General features: G+C 49.3%; 1 protein-coding gene across 1 annotated transcript in view; it reads right to left on the bottom strand.

The window, feature by feature from the left end:
* Positions 1-21,626, bottom strand: part of NUAK1 (NUAK family kinase 1) — a 72,583-nt gene that overhangs the window by 29,413 nt on the left and 21,544 nt on the right. Inside the window, exon 2 of the mRNA XM_036253155.1 lies at positions 10,316-10,436. Coding sequence (XP_036109048.1) covers positions 10,316-10,436 — 121 coding nt within the window. The remainder of the gene's footprint in view (positions 1-10,315; positions 10,437-21,626) is intronic.

Raw genomic sequence — 21,626 nt, 5'->3', positions numbered from 1 at the left:
TCTCTCTCTCTCTCTCACACACACACACACACACATGCATACACTCACTCACACAATCCTGAATCTGAGAGAGCAGTGACAATTGATCAGAAAATCTTAGAATCACCCCAGACGAAAGCTAAGGCTCTTTTACTTAAGCAGTGAACTTCTGAAAAAAGCGCGCTTCCGTAATTCGGGCAATGAAGGGGGTGGAAAGCCTTCCCTCTGGGAAAACAGCTGTAGTCTTGCCCTCCCCGCAGAGGGCTCTGCTGCAGGGCTCGTCCCATCCTTACTACCAGGCGGAACGGGAAAGCCAGGCCTAGGCTTCTCACACCTCTGCTTCTAGCCTCTGCTTGAGCCACCATGGACGGCTCATCTTCTCAACTCTAAATTCCAGTCCACCTCCTTGGGCAAGACAGTGCAGTGGTCAAGAGCCTGACCCCCGGAGCCAGGCTATCTGGGTTCAAATCCAGGCTCTGCCGTTTATCAGCTGAGAGACCTTAGCAAGTTATTTGACCTTTCTTTGCCTCAGTTTCTTCATCCGTTGACATGAAGACTATCCTTATTGTAAAGATGACCACAGCACGCAACAGTAAGCATACGTCTACGTGTTAGCCTGCTATTACGAAGCGGCAAGTATTAGTCTAAAAAAGAACAAATGGAGACATGCCTGGATTAAATCCAAGATGATTAAGGATGTGTATTGGCAGAAGCCACACCTGAGATGATACATGTGCCGTCGAGGCTGGGGGTGTGGGAGGATGGAGGAGATAAACTGATACACAACGGCTGAGGTGGAGGCAAGCCCAGTCTCTTAACTCGGGTCCATTTCTCAGTCCCCAGTGGTGTTCCAAAGCATGGATCTCAATCACAGGGCCATACCAACCAGAGGAACCTACTGGCAGACATCACGGCGGCCAGTGGGACCTCTTCTACGCTCTCTGCCCCCCCCCAGGGCAAACGAGCAGAGCCATCCCAGTTGATCCCCAAAGACCCCATATTCAATGACAACCTGGTTCCAATCTTTTGCTTAAAATTTAGCTTCAACTACAAGTGGTATTATTTGAGGCACCAGAAAATACTGAATTCCAGGAAACCCAAGAGGGTGAGGCAGGACAACTAGGGAGTAGCATTCGTTTTTTAGTTGCTTTATTTCTAATCTCCAGTCTTCAGAAAAATGACTTGGGTGTAATCAAAAGAAAACAATGGAAATAATACACTTGAAGGTCAAATAGCTAACTTAATAGGAAACGCATTAGCAGCGTGGCTGGACAGACTCACAGCTGAAGAGCTGGTTTGCATGATTAACAGTGAGGACAACTCTCTGGTGCTGTTATTAACAGGGGTGAGTCCTGCATTTGGATCCAGTCCGCAGAGACTTCATGTGGAACTTGGGGATCTGGCAGCGAAGGCAGTGTGTTAAAAGGCTCAGCAATTCGCCATGGGTTCAAAGAGTAAACACACGCATAATACACCACTTTGCCAAGTTCAACAAACTGTTTCATGGGGCTCCGAGTCCCTGATGGGGGCAGCAACCAAATGGCTGTCAGTAAACCCAAGCCCAAAGGTATCGCTCACTGCTCACTGCTCACTGCTGCCAGACACACGTTCTTCTCTGGAATTCACTGATGACAAATGATCAGACCAAGACCAGTTTCTAGCACAGGGCTCTCATTTCCCCTTAGTTGCAGGATTACGCCCATATTTCTCAGCCTGGTCAATTAAATCTAAATCCCCAGGGGTGAGGCAGAGGCGTCGGCACTTTGATGAACACCCCATGAGATTCTAACGTGTGCCCAGCGCTCAGAATCACGGATCCAGGCGATCTGGCCTCAAGCTTCTCTTCCAGCAGCACCTCCCAACAGAAGTTTCTACTCCAGCCAGGAAGGACCTCTCAGAGCCCCAAAGATCAATCGCCTTGGGAGAAAGCAATTAGCATTTATTTTGCATGCGCCGAGCACTGTGCTTAGCAATTTTATGTATTACCTGAGTTAATCTTCATACACCTTATCTACAAAGTAGTCAGCTATTGGCCGCATCTTATAGATAAAAGAACTGAGCCTCAGAGAGGTTAAGTCACTAGCCTAAGATCACACAGTAACACCTGGTAGAGAAAATTGGTTCATTCAAATATAAGTCTATTTAGACAATACATATACACTCACCCTGCTAGAACAGTACCTGGGACATAAGTGCTCGATACATTTTTGTAAAAGGAATGAATGACTGAATGAATAAATGACTAAACAGGTGAATGAGTGAATGAGAACAGACCTTGTTAGATCAGTTCCGCTGATGGCTGCTTTTTAAGGGGCCTAAATCAGGATTTGCTTGCTGCCTGAGAAACCTGCATTAGAACACTCGAGCCTGAGAAGAAAAATGTAAACGGTTTTCACTGTACATACTTCCAAATAAGCGGTGCTAGCAACGCAGCCCTGCTTTTGTCTGTGACCCCCTGAGCAGGGGTTTCGCTAATACAGTGGTCCTCAAACACAAGAGTTTGTGGGAACCCAGGGCCCCACCTCCGGGGTTTTGGATTCAGTAGATCTGGGTGGGGCCAGGTGATGCTGATGCAGCTGCTCCTGGACCACCCTCCGAGAACAGCTGCTCAAATGCATTGTTAGGCAGTTTATCAGCGTCCTGCTATTCTCAGGGGGGTGTTTTCTGGGGCAGCAATGGTTTCTGACTCCAGGACCTCTGCTGGGTCCTGTGGAAACATCAGCCCCCCTGCCCCTGGCCACGGAGTAGGGGAGGAGAAGGCAGGAGGTGCAGCGCCCTGTCATGGGAGCCTGCAGTACACAACACAGGACAAAAGCCGTGGGCTGGTCCACAGGTCCGTCCTGTCTCTCGGTTTCTCCTCCGCATCTCTGGCTGGATGTCTGGAGCAGTGATTTTGACCAGAAGGCAAGAACAATATCCCCTTCCAGAAAGACCGACCAGAATCTCAGGGGGCACAGGGAGCTTGAAAAAGCACATTGTAATTCGTACTTTTAGGAAGAAGACCAAAGGAGTATTTAACTGATAGTAAACTCATCTGAAGTGTCTTCACGGTAAGAGTTTGGAGAACTTTCTAGAACACAGTCGTCTGCCGTCTTCTCACAGACAGCAGGTCTGAGGCTCGCGGGCAAGGGCACGAGACGCACATGCTCACCAAAGAGGGCAGCTCGTTTGTCTATTTTGTTTTGTTGTTTTATGATTGAGGAACTTTTCTGAAGGTGAAAGAGCACAGCTAACCAAGGCCGCGTAGGCGTCCGCCTCCGTCCCGGTCACCCTCACCTACGCCGGGGACCCTGACGGAAGGGCTGGCCGGTCCCAGCATATCCCAACGCCAAGGGCCAATGAGGAGGTCTAATCCTGCAGGGCCTGGAAGAGAGATGCCAGGAACAGAAACCCAGGGCATAAAAGGGAAGGCACAGCCCCATCTTCCCCACTCCCTCGGCCTCCCCCATCACCTGCGGCGCTGTTACCAGATGGGGTGCTAAGGTTCCCTAGCATGGGGGGCAGGGGCGATGCTCATTCTCGTGGCGAGCAGACTGGGTCTCCTGGGCTTTCAAAGGGGCAACAGGGGTGAGACAACGGGCCTTTGATGTTCGAACTGGATCCTGAAATCAGAACCTCGGGCAAAAAGTGTTTTTATCTCTTCCATCCCCGGCAACCAGATTGAAAGCTCTGGCGGGCACTTCCCTTTCAGCTGCTCTTTCCCCGTTGACAGTCACCTCCCGCCGAGAGAATGAATTCCTTCCACTGGGAACAGGGGTCCGGCTCAGAGATGGTGCCAGAGATTTGCTCTTTTTCTCTCTGGATTGGGTTACCCTTCCTACCCCACACCGGAAGGTGTACTTCCCTCCCCTTCTACTCGAGCATGAGAGCCAGTCAGGGGTCCTGCTGGCAGCTGACAGATTTGTGGGTTAGTCACCTTCCCCCACGGGTCAACAGGAGAGGAACCCCAGGGGCTGGTTCAAGATAGAAGCACGTGAAAGGAATTGTTTTTGAGGTCTGGTGAACTGCGGCGATGATTCGGTGAGACGGGAACCAATTTTATGAGCCCACAGATTGTATGAGTCTGCAGGTATTATGAATAACACATAAATAACTTGCATTTCCATGGACTACTGCGCAGAGAACACTTGCTCTAGGGGTGGACTGGATTTGGGCCCCAAGCTTCTATACGAGACGTATGCAGAGATATTTTCTAAAATACCCACAAAGCCGAGATGCAATGCTCACATCTTTAAGACAGTGGTCTCTGTGAAGGCCAGAAATTCTCATCACAGGGTCTAGGACAATGCCCCCAAGCGGGGTCACCGCAGACCTCCAAATAACTTAGTTGTATGGGCACCAGCTTCACAAAGTCCCTGAGTGGATGTGACTCTCAGACCCTCCGTTTATTAGTTGAAAACTTGGGGAAAAACTAAATTTTCCTTACCATAAAGTAGGGATGTTAACAGTTCATATGTCATGGATGGAAGGATTAAATAGATAATACATGTACACATCCCAGCACACGGTAAACACTCAACAACTCCTAGCTATCATTAGTATTACTTTTCTTTTCTTTATTGATTTTAGAGAGGGAGGAAGGGAGAGGGAGAGAGACAGAAACATCGATGAGAGAGAACATCGACTGGCTGCCTCCTGCATGACCCCCACTGGGGATTTGGCCCACAACCTGGGTATGTGCCCTGACCAGGAATCGTACCGGCGACCTCTAGATCCATGGGTCGATGCTCAACTACTGAGCCACACCAGCTGGGCTATTAGTATTATTTTAAAGTATAAGTTGAAAAATGCTATTTCCCTCATCCAAATCAATGGCTTGCCCTCATTGCCGGTGTAAATCCACGCTCCCTCCTTGAGCCAACGTGACCAAGAGCTGGCCCTCTCCAACCTTCTCTCTCCTGCCACCATCCGACTCCCTCCCCACCTCTGCCTCACAGCCTCACAGTCCTCTGTCACTTCTGCAAGCTCCTACCCTCCTCCGAGCATCCACACACGCTGTTCCATTTGTCTGGAATGCCAAGGTCTTCAAAGGGCTCACTCCCTTCAGGGCTCAGCTCAAGGGTCATTTATCTGTTCACTTGCCTGCTCACTGAATGTCAGCTTCACGAGGCCAGAGCTTGTCTTGTTCACTCGTGTTCCTGGTGCCTAGAACAGGGCCTGGTACATATTAAGCACCGACTTGATTCTTCTATGAATGAATTACTTTTTCTCTAGAACTAGTATTTCAATGTCACCAGATAATACAGTCCAAGGTGGTGCCTCCCCCTCACGAAAGCCTGAAGTTGCTAAACATACAGGGAGGAGCACCATTGCTTGGTCATGTTGCCGTTGTTGACGTTGCTGCTGCTGCTGCTGCTTCGTGTGTGTTTAATCATAAAAGTCCTTGTTGAAAAATAAATTACTAAATTCTTTAACAGCTTCTATTCCCTTGGCTAGTGTCCAAACAACTACTTAGATGCCCTGGCATTGATTTTTCATTAAGAAAAGTAATGCATCACTGCACTCAGCTAAGGCTCTTGACTGGCTGTCAAACAACCAATCAGCTTTCAGAGAGAAGGTTTGCTTTCACTCTGTGAAGGGCGGAGACCAGCCTATGAACTCACAGACTCGGGTCCCACCACCATTGCTGCCACCTCACTGTCCCTCCACGTCCCAGGGTTGAAAAGGATAGAAAAGGCCAGCCTGAGGGGGCTGCCTAGGGCAGAGAGGTCAGCTGCAGGGCCAGCAAAACAAGACACAAGGTCAAAAACACAGGGCTGAGGCCTGGCAGAGGGAAAAAACACGGGCCACCAACCAGCCAGTTCCAGTGTTAGGAACCGATTCGGGTCCTCCGAAATTCACATATCTAAGTCCTAACTCCCAGTCCCCCAGACTGTGCTACTCTATGGATGCAGGGTCTTTAAAGAGGTAACTGAGGTTAAATGAGGTCATTAGGGTGGATGTTAATGCAATGTAACAGGTACCCTTATAAAAAGGGGACATTTGGACAGACACACACAGAGGGAAGATGATGTGAAGACACAGGGAGGAGACGGTTGTCTATAAGCCAAGGAGAGAGGCCTCAGAAGGAACCAACCCTGCTGACACCTTGATCTTGTATTCTAGCCTCCAGAATTGTGCGACAATAAATTTCTGTGGGTTCAGCCACCCAGCCTGTGGTCCTTAGTTGTGGCAGCCCCGGCAAACTCATACACTAGCAAGTCATGGACCATCCAGAGCCTCAGTTTCCACAACTGCTAAATGGGAACTCCTAGCCTGCTGACAGGATGTCTAACTTCAGTCTCAGGATCGGGTCCTGGGGTTCTGGGCCGCACGGCCGACGAAGACATAAGACCTGAAGACTGCGGGTCACAGCTGGAGGTGTGAGAGCTGGGACAGGGCCCTGGTCCTCTCCGGCCCGAACCCCAGGGAAGGGAGGGGAGCCGCCTCTCCAGCTCTTCAGTGGCTGCGGGAGAAACAGGACTTGCATGGGAGGAGGGAACGAGAACAGAACAGAACCTGGAGAGTTCCAAGAAATTACAAAGAAAAAAGGACCACAGTTAAGTCCCTGGGAGTTTTCTGGATAAAAACTATACCTTTATTTGTACTGTACTCTGCAGGTCACAAAACACTTCATGCCGTGGGGTGTTTTTAACCTATCTGAAGTCAGGAATCCCTGTGAGAATCTGATGAACGCACTTACCACAGAGAACAGTACATACCAGCGTGGTCCTATCCGGCAACAGTGAGAATGTTCCATGCCGACACTGTCCAATAGGGCAGCCGCTAGACACAGGTGGCTAGCGAGACTTTAAATCTTTTCATTCCAATTATTTTTAATTAAATGTCCATCTGTGGCTCGTGACTTTTGTATTGGACAATGTAGTGATTGACAGATGATTCCGGAGACTTTGCAGAACCCCTGCAGCTCACCCACGAAATGCCCTTGTCAGTGGACCCCAGGCTAAGAACCACTTGGGATGATCGCACTGTCTTCAAACTAAGCATCCTTTTTGAGCTCACCAGCACACGCGTCATCTCGTTTAGTCCTGCCAGCACCCGGGTGACAGAGGCGGGACACTCATCCCGGCATTCATGCCACCACGGACTGTGACGTGAGAACTGACTCCCTGAAACCACTTCAGAGGGTGTTATGAGTTGAGATGAACTGATATGAATTGAGGCAACTTCTTTCGAGTCATCCAAAGAACCTGAACTCACACTGGTACCCCTCTAAGCGAGGGCTTCTCTTCTTGACGCCCCCAGCAAGAACAGCATTGAAACCAGCTTGGCCTTGATCATGGAATGTTCTTCCATTGAGGTTCATCTCTGGCCTTCGCCCTTAGGAGGCAGACAGAGATGCCTGTTCCCCAATCGGCCTGCAGGATCCCCAACGTCAACTTCATGCTGGGAGAACACTCTGTCTGTCTTCCTGATAAAGCAGGCTCCTGCTCCAGCTCATGAAATCCCAGGCAAGTGCGTGCTCACAGAGCACGTGACCCGCCCCGGTCCCACCACCCAGTCATCCTTCACTCTGCCTCCAGGTTTCCATAGGAAATGAGCCACACGGAACAAGAACACTCCAAATTCAATAAAACTCACTCTCGTCCTGCGTTTCGTATCTCCACTCACTACTCACTTCTAACTTCTAGAAAGTCCCCTCATTCACCAGGCAGACTCAGTAGCCTGAAATTCTACTCTCGCCAACTCTTCCTCAAAAATCTCCCCCGAGGCCCAGCCCGATGCCACACGTCTCCATGAAAACTTCTAACCCACAGGCCCCCCAGTCCCAGAGTATGCCACTTACACACCTCCAGAACACTTTTTCTATCATGCCTTGCCTCACTCCTTGAACATGAGAGCTATACCATGTTCCTCTTTAAATTTCTAACCACGTTTCACACAGCGTCATGGGAAGTAGACACTCAGCAGACCCATGGTTCCCAAGCTGCTAAAATACAGATAGTCCGGCCGGTGTGGCTCAGTGGTTGAGCGCTGACCCACGCACCAAGAGGTTGACAGTCCGATTCCCGGTCAGGGCACATGCCCAGGCTGTGGGCCTGATCCCCAGTGGGGGGCATGCAGGAGGCGGCCAGTTGATGTTCTCTCTCATCGATGTTTCTATCTCTCCTTCTCCCTTCCTCTCTTTCTAAAATCAATAAAGACAATTTTATTTATTTATTTATTTTTAATCCTCACCTGAGGACATTTTCCCATTTTTTGTTCAGATAGAGTGAGAGGGAGGGAGGGAGAGGGAGAGAGAGAAACATCAACATGAAAAGGACACATCGAGTGGCTGCCACCTGCACAACCCAACCAGGGCCAGGGACAAACTGCAACCGAGGTATGTGCCCTTAGTGGGAACCGAACCCGGGTCTCTCTGGACCGCTGAGCCAAACTGGCCAGGGCAAAAGAAAACAATTTTAAATAAAAATAAATAAAATAAATACAGATAGCTGGGCTTCACCCCCAGCAAGGCCCGGGTGAGGCCCAGGAACCTGCATTTCTAACAATCCCCGTTTATCCTGATGCTGCTGGTTCAGAGACCCCACTTTGAGAATCACTGCAAGAGATGTCTACGGAATGAATAAATGGCTGAATAAATGAAAATTTCCTTTAAAGTCAAGATAAACAATATTACCAACATTGACTTCTAGGTGAGGAGCAAAAAACGGCAGGGAACCAGAAAAAAAAGAATTTTAAGTATCAGAAAAACTTCAGGGTTACTATTTTGTGTTCTCTTAGCTCTTACTGTATAACATCTCATGATCAGACCAGAAATAAACAAAATAGGTTCATTTTTCTGACTCAACCACATACTAAAACACATTCTCTGTATGAGTGTAGATGCAGAAAATATGTTCACTAATAATGCTTATTTGGGGATATTGAGACTTCATCTAAGCTTTACAATTTTGCACCTTTGTAGAACATGTGAACTTATTTTTACTGTAATCATATATCAGTTTTATAAAAATAAAGCTATGTAATAAATAATGTAGAAAGTAATACACACACACACACACACACACACACACACACATTATCAAGAAACACTTTGACTCAGAAAGTCCAAGACTAAAAATTTTTCATAAGAAAATAATCAAAAAGGAATGTAAAATGTACCAAGAGGTCACCGGTTAGATTCCCGGTCAGGGCACATGCCCAGGTTCTGGGCCCAATCCCCAGGTGGCATGCAGGAGGCGGCCAATCAATGTTCTCTCTCATCAATGTTTCTATCTCTCTCTCCCTCTCCCTTCCTCTCTCTCTAAAATCAATAAAGAAAAAAAAATTGTTTTTTTAATGAATGTAAAAATGATGTCCAAGGAGAGTCACTAAAGCCCTATTTATAATAACCAGAAACTTGAAACAACTTAAATGTTTGACAAAAAGAATTAGAGTCAATAAATTATGATATTTCCATAAATGGAATACTATAAAGCATTTAAGCATTTTTAAATGTCCTTGTAGGGGAATATTTATTGACATAGGAAGAGATACATAATATTAAAACTGAAAAACAATCAAGCTAAAAAACAGTATAAACTGTGTGATCTACAGTTTATATTTTTATCTACTTTAGATATAGAGAAGTAGATAAAAATATAAATACGGATAGAGAGCTTTTTATCCAACTGGGAGTTAGAACAAATTATTATTTAATTTTAACATTAGTATTTTAATCATTTCTGCAATAAACACATATTGCTTGTGTAATATTTTTCCAGGATATTAAAAACATGATAAGATTTGGGAAATTTATAGTCTCCATTTCTTCCCTTGAGGGAGCACAGAGGTTGAAGCATGAGCATTTTTATAAGCTTTGCTCCACCCCTCCCTTCTATAAACACCAGTTACAACTTGGACTCCATCTGTATCAACAGATTCCTCTCCTTTTTCTAAGTTTCCTGGACCTGTTCAAAGGTGATTCCTAACTCAAAGAAGCCTAACTTTGAGTGACTCATGACACCACTCCCTGAGCATCAGCTTTGGAGAATGATGTTCACAATGGGATCCATCTTTACCTGGTCACCCAACCAACTGTCATTTTTCAGAAACCAAGGCTGTCTCACATACTGGCTTTCAGCAAGGTGGGTTGCTTGGCAACCACCAAGGAACTGGGAAGCCGGAAGAAGGCACTGGCCAGAGATATTTTATGACCAAAGTGAGCTGCGCTACATGTGTCTGGTTGCATTCAAGGTAACCAAATAAGAGATAACACCCGGCTATTTTTGCATCATGAGGAAAAATACTTGGCTCCCGCCCAGGAGGGCAATTACCTAAAAATCTTGGCAGGCCCCAAGGAATGAGAAATGGTAACTGATACGAGGATGAAGGGGGGAAAAAAATCACTGACCTTCATAAATACTGATGATATGAGGATGGTTGAGGGATGACATAATCTCAATCTCTCGTCTGATGTGAACCATGTCTTGTTCATCCTTAATTTTGTCCTTACGAATGGATTTTATAGCAACCTGCAAAGTCAGGAAATGAAATGTTACTCAGAGAACTAAACAGATGCAAATCAGCCATTTGGGGGAGTTTGGAAAATAAATACAGATGTTACTAGTTGGCAGAATCCACAATAACCAAAACAAAGCTTCGAAAGACCCCGTCATGTCTTTCATTTAGAGCAGAAACACCCTTCTCCCGACAACAGAAAACATCAGGTTTTAACAGCCTGGGGTTTGGGATGGTGGATTTTTTTGTTTTGTTTTGTTTTCATAAAGCGGAGGCTCGCTTCACGTGGCCAGATTCATTTACTCTAGGAATCCCGACCCGTTGGAGAAAGAAAATCGGAGAGCTCGGTTTACAGGGTATCGATGATTAAACGTGGAGAGGTGAAATTAGCATCACTCAGCTCCTCCGGCAGCTGCCACGGCACAGCTACACGGTGCACGTCCTGTCCGGGGGCCACTTCTGCTCAAACCTCGGGTTTGCAGACTCCGGGTTATGCCCTGTTTACGCACTTGCTCAGGAGCCAAGTCCTTCTTACATCCTTCCTCTTGCCCAGGGCACCGTCAGCAGCATGCCCGTGACAAGGCTCTTCTGGAGGAAAATCGGGGTAAAACCAAGGGAGTGACAGCTAGACTCCCTGCCCAGCCCCGGTTGATTTCCAAAGCTCCCTACCGATGTTGCCTGCAAATCCAAACCATTGAGCAGTGCCAAGGCCAAGACACAGAGCAATTACTCAAAGGAAATGCATACATAAAAAGGCATGACATGACAGTGGGAATCTAAAGAGGAAAAATATGTTTGCCAATGGATTCTCTTGGCCCAAGAACAAGTTGGTTGGTGATTGAATTCTCCGTGGCTCTAATGGGGACAAAAGCTACTTAGGTGGGGGAGGTATCCATGGGTAACAAGGAAGCCTGCCAGCCTATGTACTGCCGGCTCTGAAAGCCTGCTTAGACACCTCCATCCCGGTGCGTCTGTGCCTCAACTTACCTGTCCAGCACTTTCTTGCTAACGCAACAAGAACTGGGAAGCTATTTTCATTTATTACTGTTTTGCTATTTACTGACCTCCCCAAAACAGGTTAAGTCAGCAGCTCCCTGTACATCCCCTTTGCAGAAACTTCCCCAGTTGTGATTCGATCAGTATTTGTGTCATCACTTGACTCTCCGCTAGTGGAGACTCACTCACTGTTGTATCTCAGTGCTTAGACCATGCCTGGCACACGGCAGGCCTGAGAAAACACTTGGTGTGAGCAGGCAGGCAGGTAGACAGAACGGGAAGGGGAGGAGAGCAGGAAGGAGGAGAAGGGGAGACAGGGGTTGATGCTCCGAGGTGATGGGGGCGCGGACTCAGACGTGAGAGTGGAATTGGAGCAAGAGAAAAGGGACACCGCCGAGACAGGCACGATGCGAGGATGACCTGGGAGTTCCTGGACATCCTACCTACACGGCAGTCGAGGAATAAAGCAAGCAGATGGGAAACACGCGGCATCCTGCTGGATAAAAGGCGGCTGCACAGACATGAATGAGCTTCCAGCTACAAGGCCCCTTTCACCACGGTGCCAGGCTCAGAGCGACCCCCGGTCTTCACGACAGCCCCATTGAGTCTACGGCAAGAAAAGCCTCCGTGTGCTTACGTCAGAAGTGAGGATATGACTGGAAGGCTTTATTTTATCTGAGCAGGGCTGGTGATCCTGAGAGCGGGTTCTTAGGGGAAGCAGACAGTGAACACACACAGGCCTGGAGGATGTGGGTGGCTGTTGGACCGACTCCTGCATTCCTCCATGAACTAAAGATGGGAGGAGGGGAGAAACCACCCCTTTGATTTTGCAGCAAGCTGAACTTGGCCTTGAGAAGGCCCTGTTGTCGAATGACAATAGAAATATATTCTTTCACCATCCAGGGTCAGGGGAGGGTGGTGACATTCTGGGGGGTAAGAAAATAAGTCCACTTGTCAATTCCCCCCAGACGGGAGCCAGAGGCCGAGGGTCCCACGGTGCATTTGCCAGGGGGGTGCTGCCAGCCCAGTGTGAAAAGGGGTGTACCCGCATTCTAATAAACCCCACTCAGCACTGAGGAAACCAAAAGGGCACCAAAATGTTAATAAGCACGGCGCTGGTCCCTCCACAAAGCGTCCCTCTTCCAACGATGAATCTTCCATTGAAAATGTGAAAGAGGGCTCTTCTGTCCCCTACATCAAAGGGGCGGTGGGAAGCCAGGGGAAGCCAGATGCTAGAAATCAATCAGAACCGTGCAACCTCCAAGGCCACAGGGAAGGCCTTCCGCGCAGCGCCCGGAGCACGGAGATGACCCGAGGTCACGGGGGCAGTGAAGCAAACCACCGAAACGACGATAGTAACCATGCAGGTGTCCGTGGAACACTTACTGTCCGGTCCAGACACCATGCTGAGAGCTTTACCCCTCAGAGCTTCCCATCCTTCTCATCGCTCAAGCTTCAGCTTCGCGCCACCCCCTGCGGGAGGCCCTCTCTGACCTCCCTGGTGGATAAGGCCCCCCCGGCCACCTCCTCTACACCTTTCTCCGTTTTCTCTCTTTGGGGGCAATTTGCACAGTCTAAAATTGTCTTGTTTCTTTGTTGCATAGCCATTCAGCCTGTGGGCCGAGTCCAGCTCGAGGCTTGTTTCTGTAGGACTGTTTCTGTGGGACCCAGGGAGTGAAGAATGGCTGTCACATTTTTAAACAGTTGTTTAAAAAGAAGAAGGATATCTATAAATGTAGCTTCCGTAAGGGAGTGTAGTGCCTGCTTCACGAAGTTGAAGGATAAACCGAGCCAGGGCACAGTAAAGCAATATCACAATGGTTAGCGACATGGTTTGAGTCCTAGCTAAAATCCCACAATAGCTGTGTGACCTTGGGCAGGTTACATAACCTCTCTGTGCTCCAGTTTCCTCATCTGTAAGTACAGAGATTACAGTACCAGCTTCAAACGTGTCAGGTGCTTAGAATGTGCCTGGCCCAGGGTAGGGGTTCAATAAATGTCAATCATGCTTAACCCGAAGAGAGTGCCCGAGAAATAGGGCCTCTTCCCTTCATCCTCAGAACTTGAATTCCTCCTGGTTCCTCATGGTGCAGGGAGGGAAGGCCTTGGGAATGGAAAACACATTCACTCCAAAGACAAAGGACTGGAGCATCTCTCTGGGTCTCTCACTGTACCCTCATCTGAAGCGGCAGTAGCTCAGAGCGGCTGGGGCCCACCATGATCACCGTGGCTCCTGAATCTGAGACCAGGCAGATGAACCGCCCGAACCTGGGACCGTCTTCCCCATCTCCTTCTTGTGGTTGCCCATGCAGGTGAACAAGGGAATAAACTCTTCCTCCTTAGAATCCGAAGTCTGACTCAGGCGACCCAGCTCAGCTTCTCTGGATGTGTTCATCCATGACTCCTCTGAGCGCCGACCAGGTACCAAGCACAGGAGGCAGCCAGCAGGCCTCTGCCCCAGCCCTCAGGGGGAGGGGAGAACAAGGACAAGACGGAAACACTGCACAAATAATTACATAATTCCCCTCACGATCAAAGGCTACCAAAGATGCACGGAGAGGCCAGCATTACGGAAAAAAACTCCCTCCAGTTTTCCTTGCCCTCACCACATCTACAAAGAAAGACCGAGATAAGTAAAGGAAGAGATTACCAAATGTCTGAAACCATACACCCTCCAAAAAAAAAAAAAATCCAATTTGTTCTTGCACGAGTCAGATTTCACTCCGCCTTCGAAATGACTGGAGCCGGGAAGTCAGGTGTCTGAGCTGAACACGCGGCACAGAACTTTCATAAATGTCCCCACGTCTAGACGGCACCGTGTGCCTTATAAAACGGTCTGCTTTTAAATCAGGCCACCCCACAGTTTAATGTTTAAACCGTTCACAGCCGCAGGTCTGGCCGAGGACCTGCCGGCGCTGCCCTGCGGTGCCTGCCTGTTGGAGAAGCAAGCTCAGCCCAGCCAATTCCCATCCCTTGTTAAACGCAACGGGCCCACTTGTGCGGCGGTGGGTTTGCCTTCCTGTGGATAATCACCCGAACCACCTGCTCTGCAGCCTGCCGCCGCGGCCTCCGTGAGCGCAGAGAGCTTGGGATCTCGGCAGGGTGATGGGGAAGCAGAGCAGACGGGAAAAGCTTTTCCTGGCTGGCCGACCTCGGGCAAGCCTGAACCTCACGGGCCTCAGTTTCCTTATCTGTAAAATGGGGTTAGCAAGGCGTATCTCCTGGGGCTGCGGCAGGGAGTGAAAATAACGTGAGTACAGTGCCTGGCACACAGTAGGTGCTCACGGAATGGTGGTGACTGTAAATGAGGCCCATCAGATACCGGTTTTTGGTCCATGTTTCTGGGGTAAGGAGCCAGCAGCAAATCATCTCACAGACCTCTCCCTGCTCCATTTCCCCCACACCGCTTCTCCCCACATTTATACTGATGGAGGAGCAGGTGGAGATTCGTATCCAGGCAGCCAGCTGTCTTCCCAGCCTGCTTTGGGGCGCGGGGGTGCTCTGGGCAGGCTGTGTATCCGGGGCTCGAGCCAAGAGAACCACTGCCTTCGTCTCTCCACAGTCGCCTCCCGCGGACGCTCATTCAGTGCCCTGTCGGCCGGCAGGGGGTTCCAGAGCAGTGCGCTCTTACAGGGATCAGGGGCATCTTGTTAAAATGCAGATTCTGAAGCCAAAGGTCTAAGGAGGGGCCTGGGATTCTGCATTTTTAGCAAGTTCCCAGGCGATGCCAGCAATGCCGGTGCAAGGACCCACTCTGAGTAGACCTCGGCACTCTGCCTTTGGCCCTAACACATCACGTAACTCCGTGACAATATTCCCAACATCAGCAGTGACTAGCAGTCATTATGTGTGAACCACATGCCAGTGAGCCTTCTCATTTAATCCTAATTACAACCTCATGTCAGAGGGGAAGAAACTGAGGCACAGAAGATAAAAGTATTACCCAGAGTCGTACAGCTTGCAAACAATGGAGCTAAGGCTCGAACCCCGGCAGGCTGAGCCCATAGGCTGCTGATTCTTGAGGCTGTGGATAAAGTTGGGATGGACAGCAAATGTGGCAGGTGACAGACTCTCTCCTAAGGTCCCCAACAGTCTCCCGAGCCCAGCATGACGGGGCCCCTCCAAGCAGACGAGTCTCACGGGGTCCTGTGTCAGGTGCTGGGAGGCAGGAATGGGGACTGAGCAGCACGGAAGACACATGCCATAAACACCGCATTAGCATCACTTAGTGAAAACAAGTTTGCAGTTATCTGGCAACAGGAGCTGGCAGCTTCCCCACCATTCACAAGGTGTGATCTCACACCCAGCCACGTTCCACGTTCCACGGGAGCTGCAGGGCACTGTGTCAGAGGCAGCTCAGGGCCTTTTCTTACCAAGGGGCCCAATGCAGCGGCCTCCAGGCAGCCAGGCTGGAAGCCATGCACAGGTTCATGTTCTGGTCTGGTTGATGGTCAGGGTTCGGGCAAGGCAGAGCCCCGCATTGGTCACACAGGTCCCAAGCGCCACAGGATCACCCAGTGGCTTTCACTCAGAAATCCTGTGCCCAGCCATCACCCCAGTGATACCACCCAGAAGACCATCTTGCTGCCAAAGCCCCTAATTAACGAAATGACCCCCAGCTCTTCGTGAGCAGCCTGGCCGACTCAGGCAAACACTCCAGCAAATTGCAATGATGCAACTGGCCCCACAGGGACCCAAGCCAGCTCTGCCGTGGGGCTCACAGGCTTCCTCCTCTCCGGCCTGTTGATTCATGTCGTTACATGGATGTTTTTTCAGACAGAAGCAGGTTAGAAGCCAAGAGCTGTATCAAGAGGCCTCTGAGAAGAGGCACCCTGATGCCAGGGAGCGTGGCGTGTATAAAAAAGAGCTTCTTCAAAGTCTGACACCCCACCGTTCACCACCAACAACCCTTTAATCTTGTAAGAGGTTCTAAAAGTATAATCCTCCGTAACTCAGTTCTCAATCCTCTACTTCCTAAAACTCCATCAGAGGTGCTGTTTCCTCAGATGATACTGATTTTTCTCTGCTATGAAAAATGTGCTCTATTTCCAGAATGTAAGCAGCCAGTCAGATTTTTATTTGACGGTGCCAGGGCCTGCTTAAGTGGACCTCAGAGAGTCCTGGGGCTTTTTTCCTACATGCACAGTCAGTCCTTGATCTCCATCACCCACCCCTCCAAAGACTGAGCTAAGACTGTCTTTATTGCACATGGTGATGCTGCAGGGAAGCTGAATTAATGACTAAGAAATCTCGGGCAGATTTACACTCCCTGTACGGCGGGCGCTGGGGTTTGTAAACACGAGATAGTGGCCATGGCTGACCGAGCAGCAAAAAGAAGGCCAAGGGAAAGTTAACACTGGTAGCAAAGCCAAAAGCAAGCAGCAAACCAGCTCGGACGCACAGTTGGATTCTCAGAGGGAGCAACTTGCAAAAGGGTGGTGAGCACACCCCCTGCCTCGAATCCCCTGGTTGGGGGCAGGAGACACTGTCAAAAGGCAGATTCCAGGACCCACCCTGGATCTACTGCATTATGAGGGTGGGGGCCAGCCTGTGTTAGCATTTTTTATAAGCTCCCCTGGTAGTTCTACTGCACTCTGAAGTTTCCAGTTTAAGAAATGCATCCTAAGCCAGAGTAAATGTGGCCTAGAGGGCCCTTATTATTCTGTACCTTAAATAGCCAGCATTAGGTGATTAGTGAAAACTGATGAGCTGCCCATTATATAGAGGGCGATTATAAACAAGTTGCTTCCTGGAGGGGACTCGGTGGCCTGAATTAATTTACCCCAAGGCAAACGGAAGGCTTCTTCCTCTGGTCCTAGCCCAAGGCGGGCCTGTGGCCGCTGTCACGGCAGGAAGCTGGCTGCTGATGGATGGTTTCATGCTCAGCACACAACCTGGGGCTTCCACGCCTGGTAAAAGTGAATGTGTCTGAAGGAGGAGAAAGTGAGCCCGGAGCCTCAGGTCCTGTGCGCTCCGGCTGCAGCCGGAGGGGCCTTCTCCTCCCAGCATCCTCTGGAAGTCTCTCCAGGCTCCGCTCTGATGAACACCCCAAGCCACCTGCATGAAAAGAGATGCTACACAGGCAACTGGAGTCGCAGAAGGACTGCAAATGCAAGACTGTTTAGCTGGGACTCGAGTGGCCAAGCAGCTGTTTGTGGATTTTCACGTCACGAAAAGCCAAATGCAACACCAACCTCAAATTCTCAAGTGCCACTGCTCTTCTTCCAGGTTACGACTGCCCAGGGGAGGGGGGGCCAGGCCGGACCAGAGGGCTAGGGTTACTCACGAGTTGGACAGCCTCAACTGGCAGTGTCCGATCACTCTGCTTCTGTTTACAACACGGCTTGGAGAAGCTTAAGATTGTACAACTTTACCTATCAGCTGCCAAGCCCAGCCCCAGCCAGAAATGCTAAGAAACACAGCATCAGCACCTCAACCTCGTCATCCGTCACAGCGACTTGGCCCAGGTGCCCCCTGCACAGAGAGGGTCTCAGGAAAGCACATCACAGGCTCGGTTTCCTCATCTGCAGCGAGGACGACAAGCGCACAGCCCCACAAGTCCATCCCCGTGGGATTCGCGTGGCTTCCGTGCACACGATGGAGGGCAGAGAAGGCCAAGAGTCTCCACGGCTGAGGCAGCGTGAGCACCACTCTCGTCAGCACGCTAGCGCAGCAAGGACCTCCAAGGGTTCCATGCCGCCTCCGCGCCCCTCGTTTTACAGATGAGGAGACTGAGTCCCAGCGCAGCTGGAGCACAGGCCCCAAGTTAACAGCAGCCCTGGAACTGCAGCCAGAGTCCTGAGTCTCACTCCAGCCCTGGATGATCACCCCGGGCAAGGAGGCCTAACCTCCGAGGCACAGCCAGCAGCAGGACAGAAACTACCACAGAGGTTCGGCGTTGACCGGCCAAGAGGCTCCTGCACGGCCATGTCCCCAGAAGTGCTACATCGTGAATGCCCCGAGGTGAGGAGTGACAGACATTCCGAGCGTGACCCGTTTCACGGCACGATGCATTATTTCAGCTCCATCTAATGCGAGGGGGCTGTCCCCACACAGATAGACCGGGGACACTGTTTTCAGTCCAAACCTTGTTCCAGCTTCTTAAGGCTGATTTGATATCACACATGAATAGGCATACTTGGGAGGTTTTCATCCCATTGTTTCTTAATTCACCAAAAACACTGCTTTTAAATATTAACTTCAAGCTGCTACGGAATCACTAACCTTGGGAGCAATGGACAAGAAACACAAAAGACCTAAGAAACTGAATTCGTTTTCCAAAGAGGGGGGAAAAATTAGTCAGTTGAATTTAGCTGATCCAGGTGAGCAGAAACAAAGAAGAAAAAGTTTGTCATTTCTCAAGATGGTAAAATACGTATAATTTGCAGAACAAAAAGCAAAACAAATGGCAGCGTTTTATGTTTTATTTTATATTTTAACCGTGGGTGATTTTCTAGCTAAGTGAAAGAGAAGATTCCTTAGACGTTATTTTTATCCTGACAGACTCCCTCTTACTCGGAACACTGATTTATGGCAATTAGAGTGTGCACAGACTTATCAGACGAGCAAGGAACAATAGCCCGGACCGCGGTCTGTCCCATGCAGGCCTCATTCATCATACCCCCACGAGCAGAAGCTTCTTTTCCTTCCAAAGGCAGCTCTCGGTGTCCATTACCCAGAGGGTTAACAGGCTGGGTCCTGCTCCACAGCCCCACTGCCAAATCCATCTGGATGCTTATCAGCCCGCTAATTACTGCCTCACAAACCTGCCCAGGATGCTTGTCACGGCAGCAGCACCTCCGGCAACAAAGCACAGCCCCCCAGCGATGACAGCCCGACCCCCAAGGAGCATGCTCAGTTCCAGGCAGGCATTTCAGGATCTCTGCCAGGATCCCTATCATCTGCAACTAACTTCTTCAGCTGACCACCTCCTCCACATCCATCCCCTGCAATGAACTCCATGAAGCTCATAAAGGTCGCCTTTCATAACCTCGCTCACCAGTGACTTGTAGGTTTCATTCTCACAGAGACCACTTCTGTTCTCTTCAGTATAACTCCAGTGCCTAGCAGGTGCCTGGTGTGTAGTAAATGCCAAAAAGCTGTCGCTGAAACGGACCCCAAATCTTAAACAGGACCCTCAGCATTATGCTAAGTGAAGTAAGTCAGACAGAGAAAGACAAATACTGTCCGATTTCACTTACATGTGGAATACAAAAGAGCCAAACTCTTAGAAATAAAGAGTAGATGGGTGGGTGGTTGCCAGGGGCTTGGGGTTTGGGGGAAATGGGAGGTGCTGGTCAAAGGGAACAAACTTTCAGCTATAAGATGAATAAGTTCTGGGGATCTCATGTACAGTATGGTGAGTATAGTTAACAATATTGTATTATATACTGGAAAGTTTTAAGATAGTAGTTCTTCAATGTTATCACACACACACAAATTACAAAAATGATAGTTATGTGATGGGATGGAGGTATTCACTAAGCGTATTGTTGATAATCATTTTGCCACAAGTGTATCAAATCATCACTCTGTACACCTTAAACTTATATAAGTTACATGTCAACAAAGCTGGGGGAAAAGGACCCTTAAAATCCATCAAACCACAGCAGGATATCTTATCATTCCACAGGCACCTGTCACTGAGTGTTCTTTTACTTACTAATCTCTCTAGTACTGAATCCAATCCGTCCTCGTCCCGAAATTGCTTAGCCTGAACTTGCTCCTCTTCAAAATGGAGCCGGACTGGGAGATAATTCACAACAATAACAGCAGCAACCATAATAAGCCCCAGTCATCAAGCCCTTAGTGTGTGCCAGGCACTGGGCACCATCCCGTTAAACACCTCAACCTCTCATTAAATTCTTGCAGAAACATTATTGTTTCTGCTTGCTCAACGGATGTAAACTGAGTCTGAGGGAGGTTAAGTAACTTTCCCTGGGGCACACAACTCGTAAGTAGGAGAGCTGGGTCTCACTGAAAACAAAAAGACAAAAAAACCCAAAGACCCGACTCTTAAAGCGCAGCACACCGCGCCTGGCACACAGTCCGCGCCTGATGAATAGGAGCTCCAGCAGTCTCTGGATGAGGCCCCACCAAAGCCACACTGCTTTGTCCGCACCCTAAGTCTTTTTTTTTTTTTTTTATCCTCACCCGAGGACATTTTTCCATTTTTTGTTCAGATAGAGTGGGAGGGAGAGAGAGGACGAGAGAGAGAGAGAAACATCAATGTGAAGGGACACATCGAGTGGCTGCCACCCGCACGACCAACCAGGGCCGGGGACAAACTGCAACCGAGGTACGCGCCCTTAGCGGGAACCGAACCCGGGTCTCTCCGGACCGCAGGCCGACGCTCTAACCGCTGAGCCAAACCGGCCAGGGCCTAAGTCTTTTTTTAGGCTAACATGTAAACCACTTCCATCTTCCAGAGCACACTCGCTGGTGTTCCTTGCTGCCCTCTGTGAGTCCAGCCAGTGCACTTGGCAGAATCGGACCACAGGATCTGGGAGGCGTGTCCCTAAAATGATGCAATAATGAGTCGATTCTCCCAGAAACAATTTTGGGAAATCTACTCTGAATAAGGCATTGATCCAGGTGCCGTAAAATGTGACTCAGACCTACTTTTAAGTTGTTCACAATCCAATTGGAAAGGTCAGTGGACATGGGTCCTCCCTGTCCTGCTGTCCCCACTCTCCCTTCTACTAGGAGAAAGCCCCTGACTTCACTCTTGGGACCAGCCCTACCCCACTGGACGCAGTTTTAAAGAGACTGTCGGTCAAGATCATTCATGGCCGTGGGTAGATCCATGATCTTAGAGTCTGACCAAGGAGATGCTCTTTCCCCAGAACTGAATGTTCAGTGGCCAGAAAAGGGGCTGGGCATTCGTCCCAACAACCACCTCAGAAGAGATCATCTGTTAGTACTTTCTCCCACCTAGTTCCTCAGGGCTTCCCCGCTAGTTCTTCTCTTTCTTTTCCCAAGTTGGGACCCAGGGGATATGTTCACTGGGGATTCCGTCAGGATCATTTTGACCCATCTTGCAGAAAGGTGTAGGAAGTCTAGCCATATTTCCTGCCGAACATGTTCACACCAATAAAAAATTTACCAGTTGTTACTGACCGAATTGTGTGCCCCCAAACCACCACCACCACCACAAGTTCATGTATTGAAGCCCTAACCCGACTGTATTTGGAGACAGGACCTCTAAG

The sequence above is a fragment of the Molossus molossus genome, unplaced genomic scaffold, assembly GCF_014108415.1.
Source record: "Molossus molossus isolate mMolMol1 unplaced genomic scaffold, mMolMol1.p scaffold_m16_p_10, whole genome shotgun sequence".
NCBI lineage: Eukaryota > Metazoa > Chordata > Mammalia > Chiroptera > Molossidae > Molossus > Molossus molossus.
This window is presented reverse-complemented; position numbering and strand designations above follow the sequence as displayed.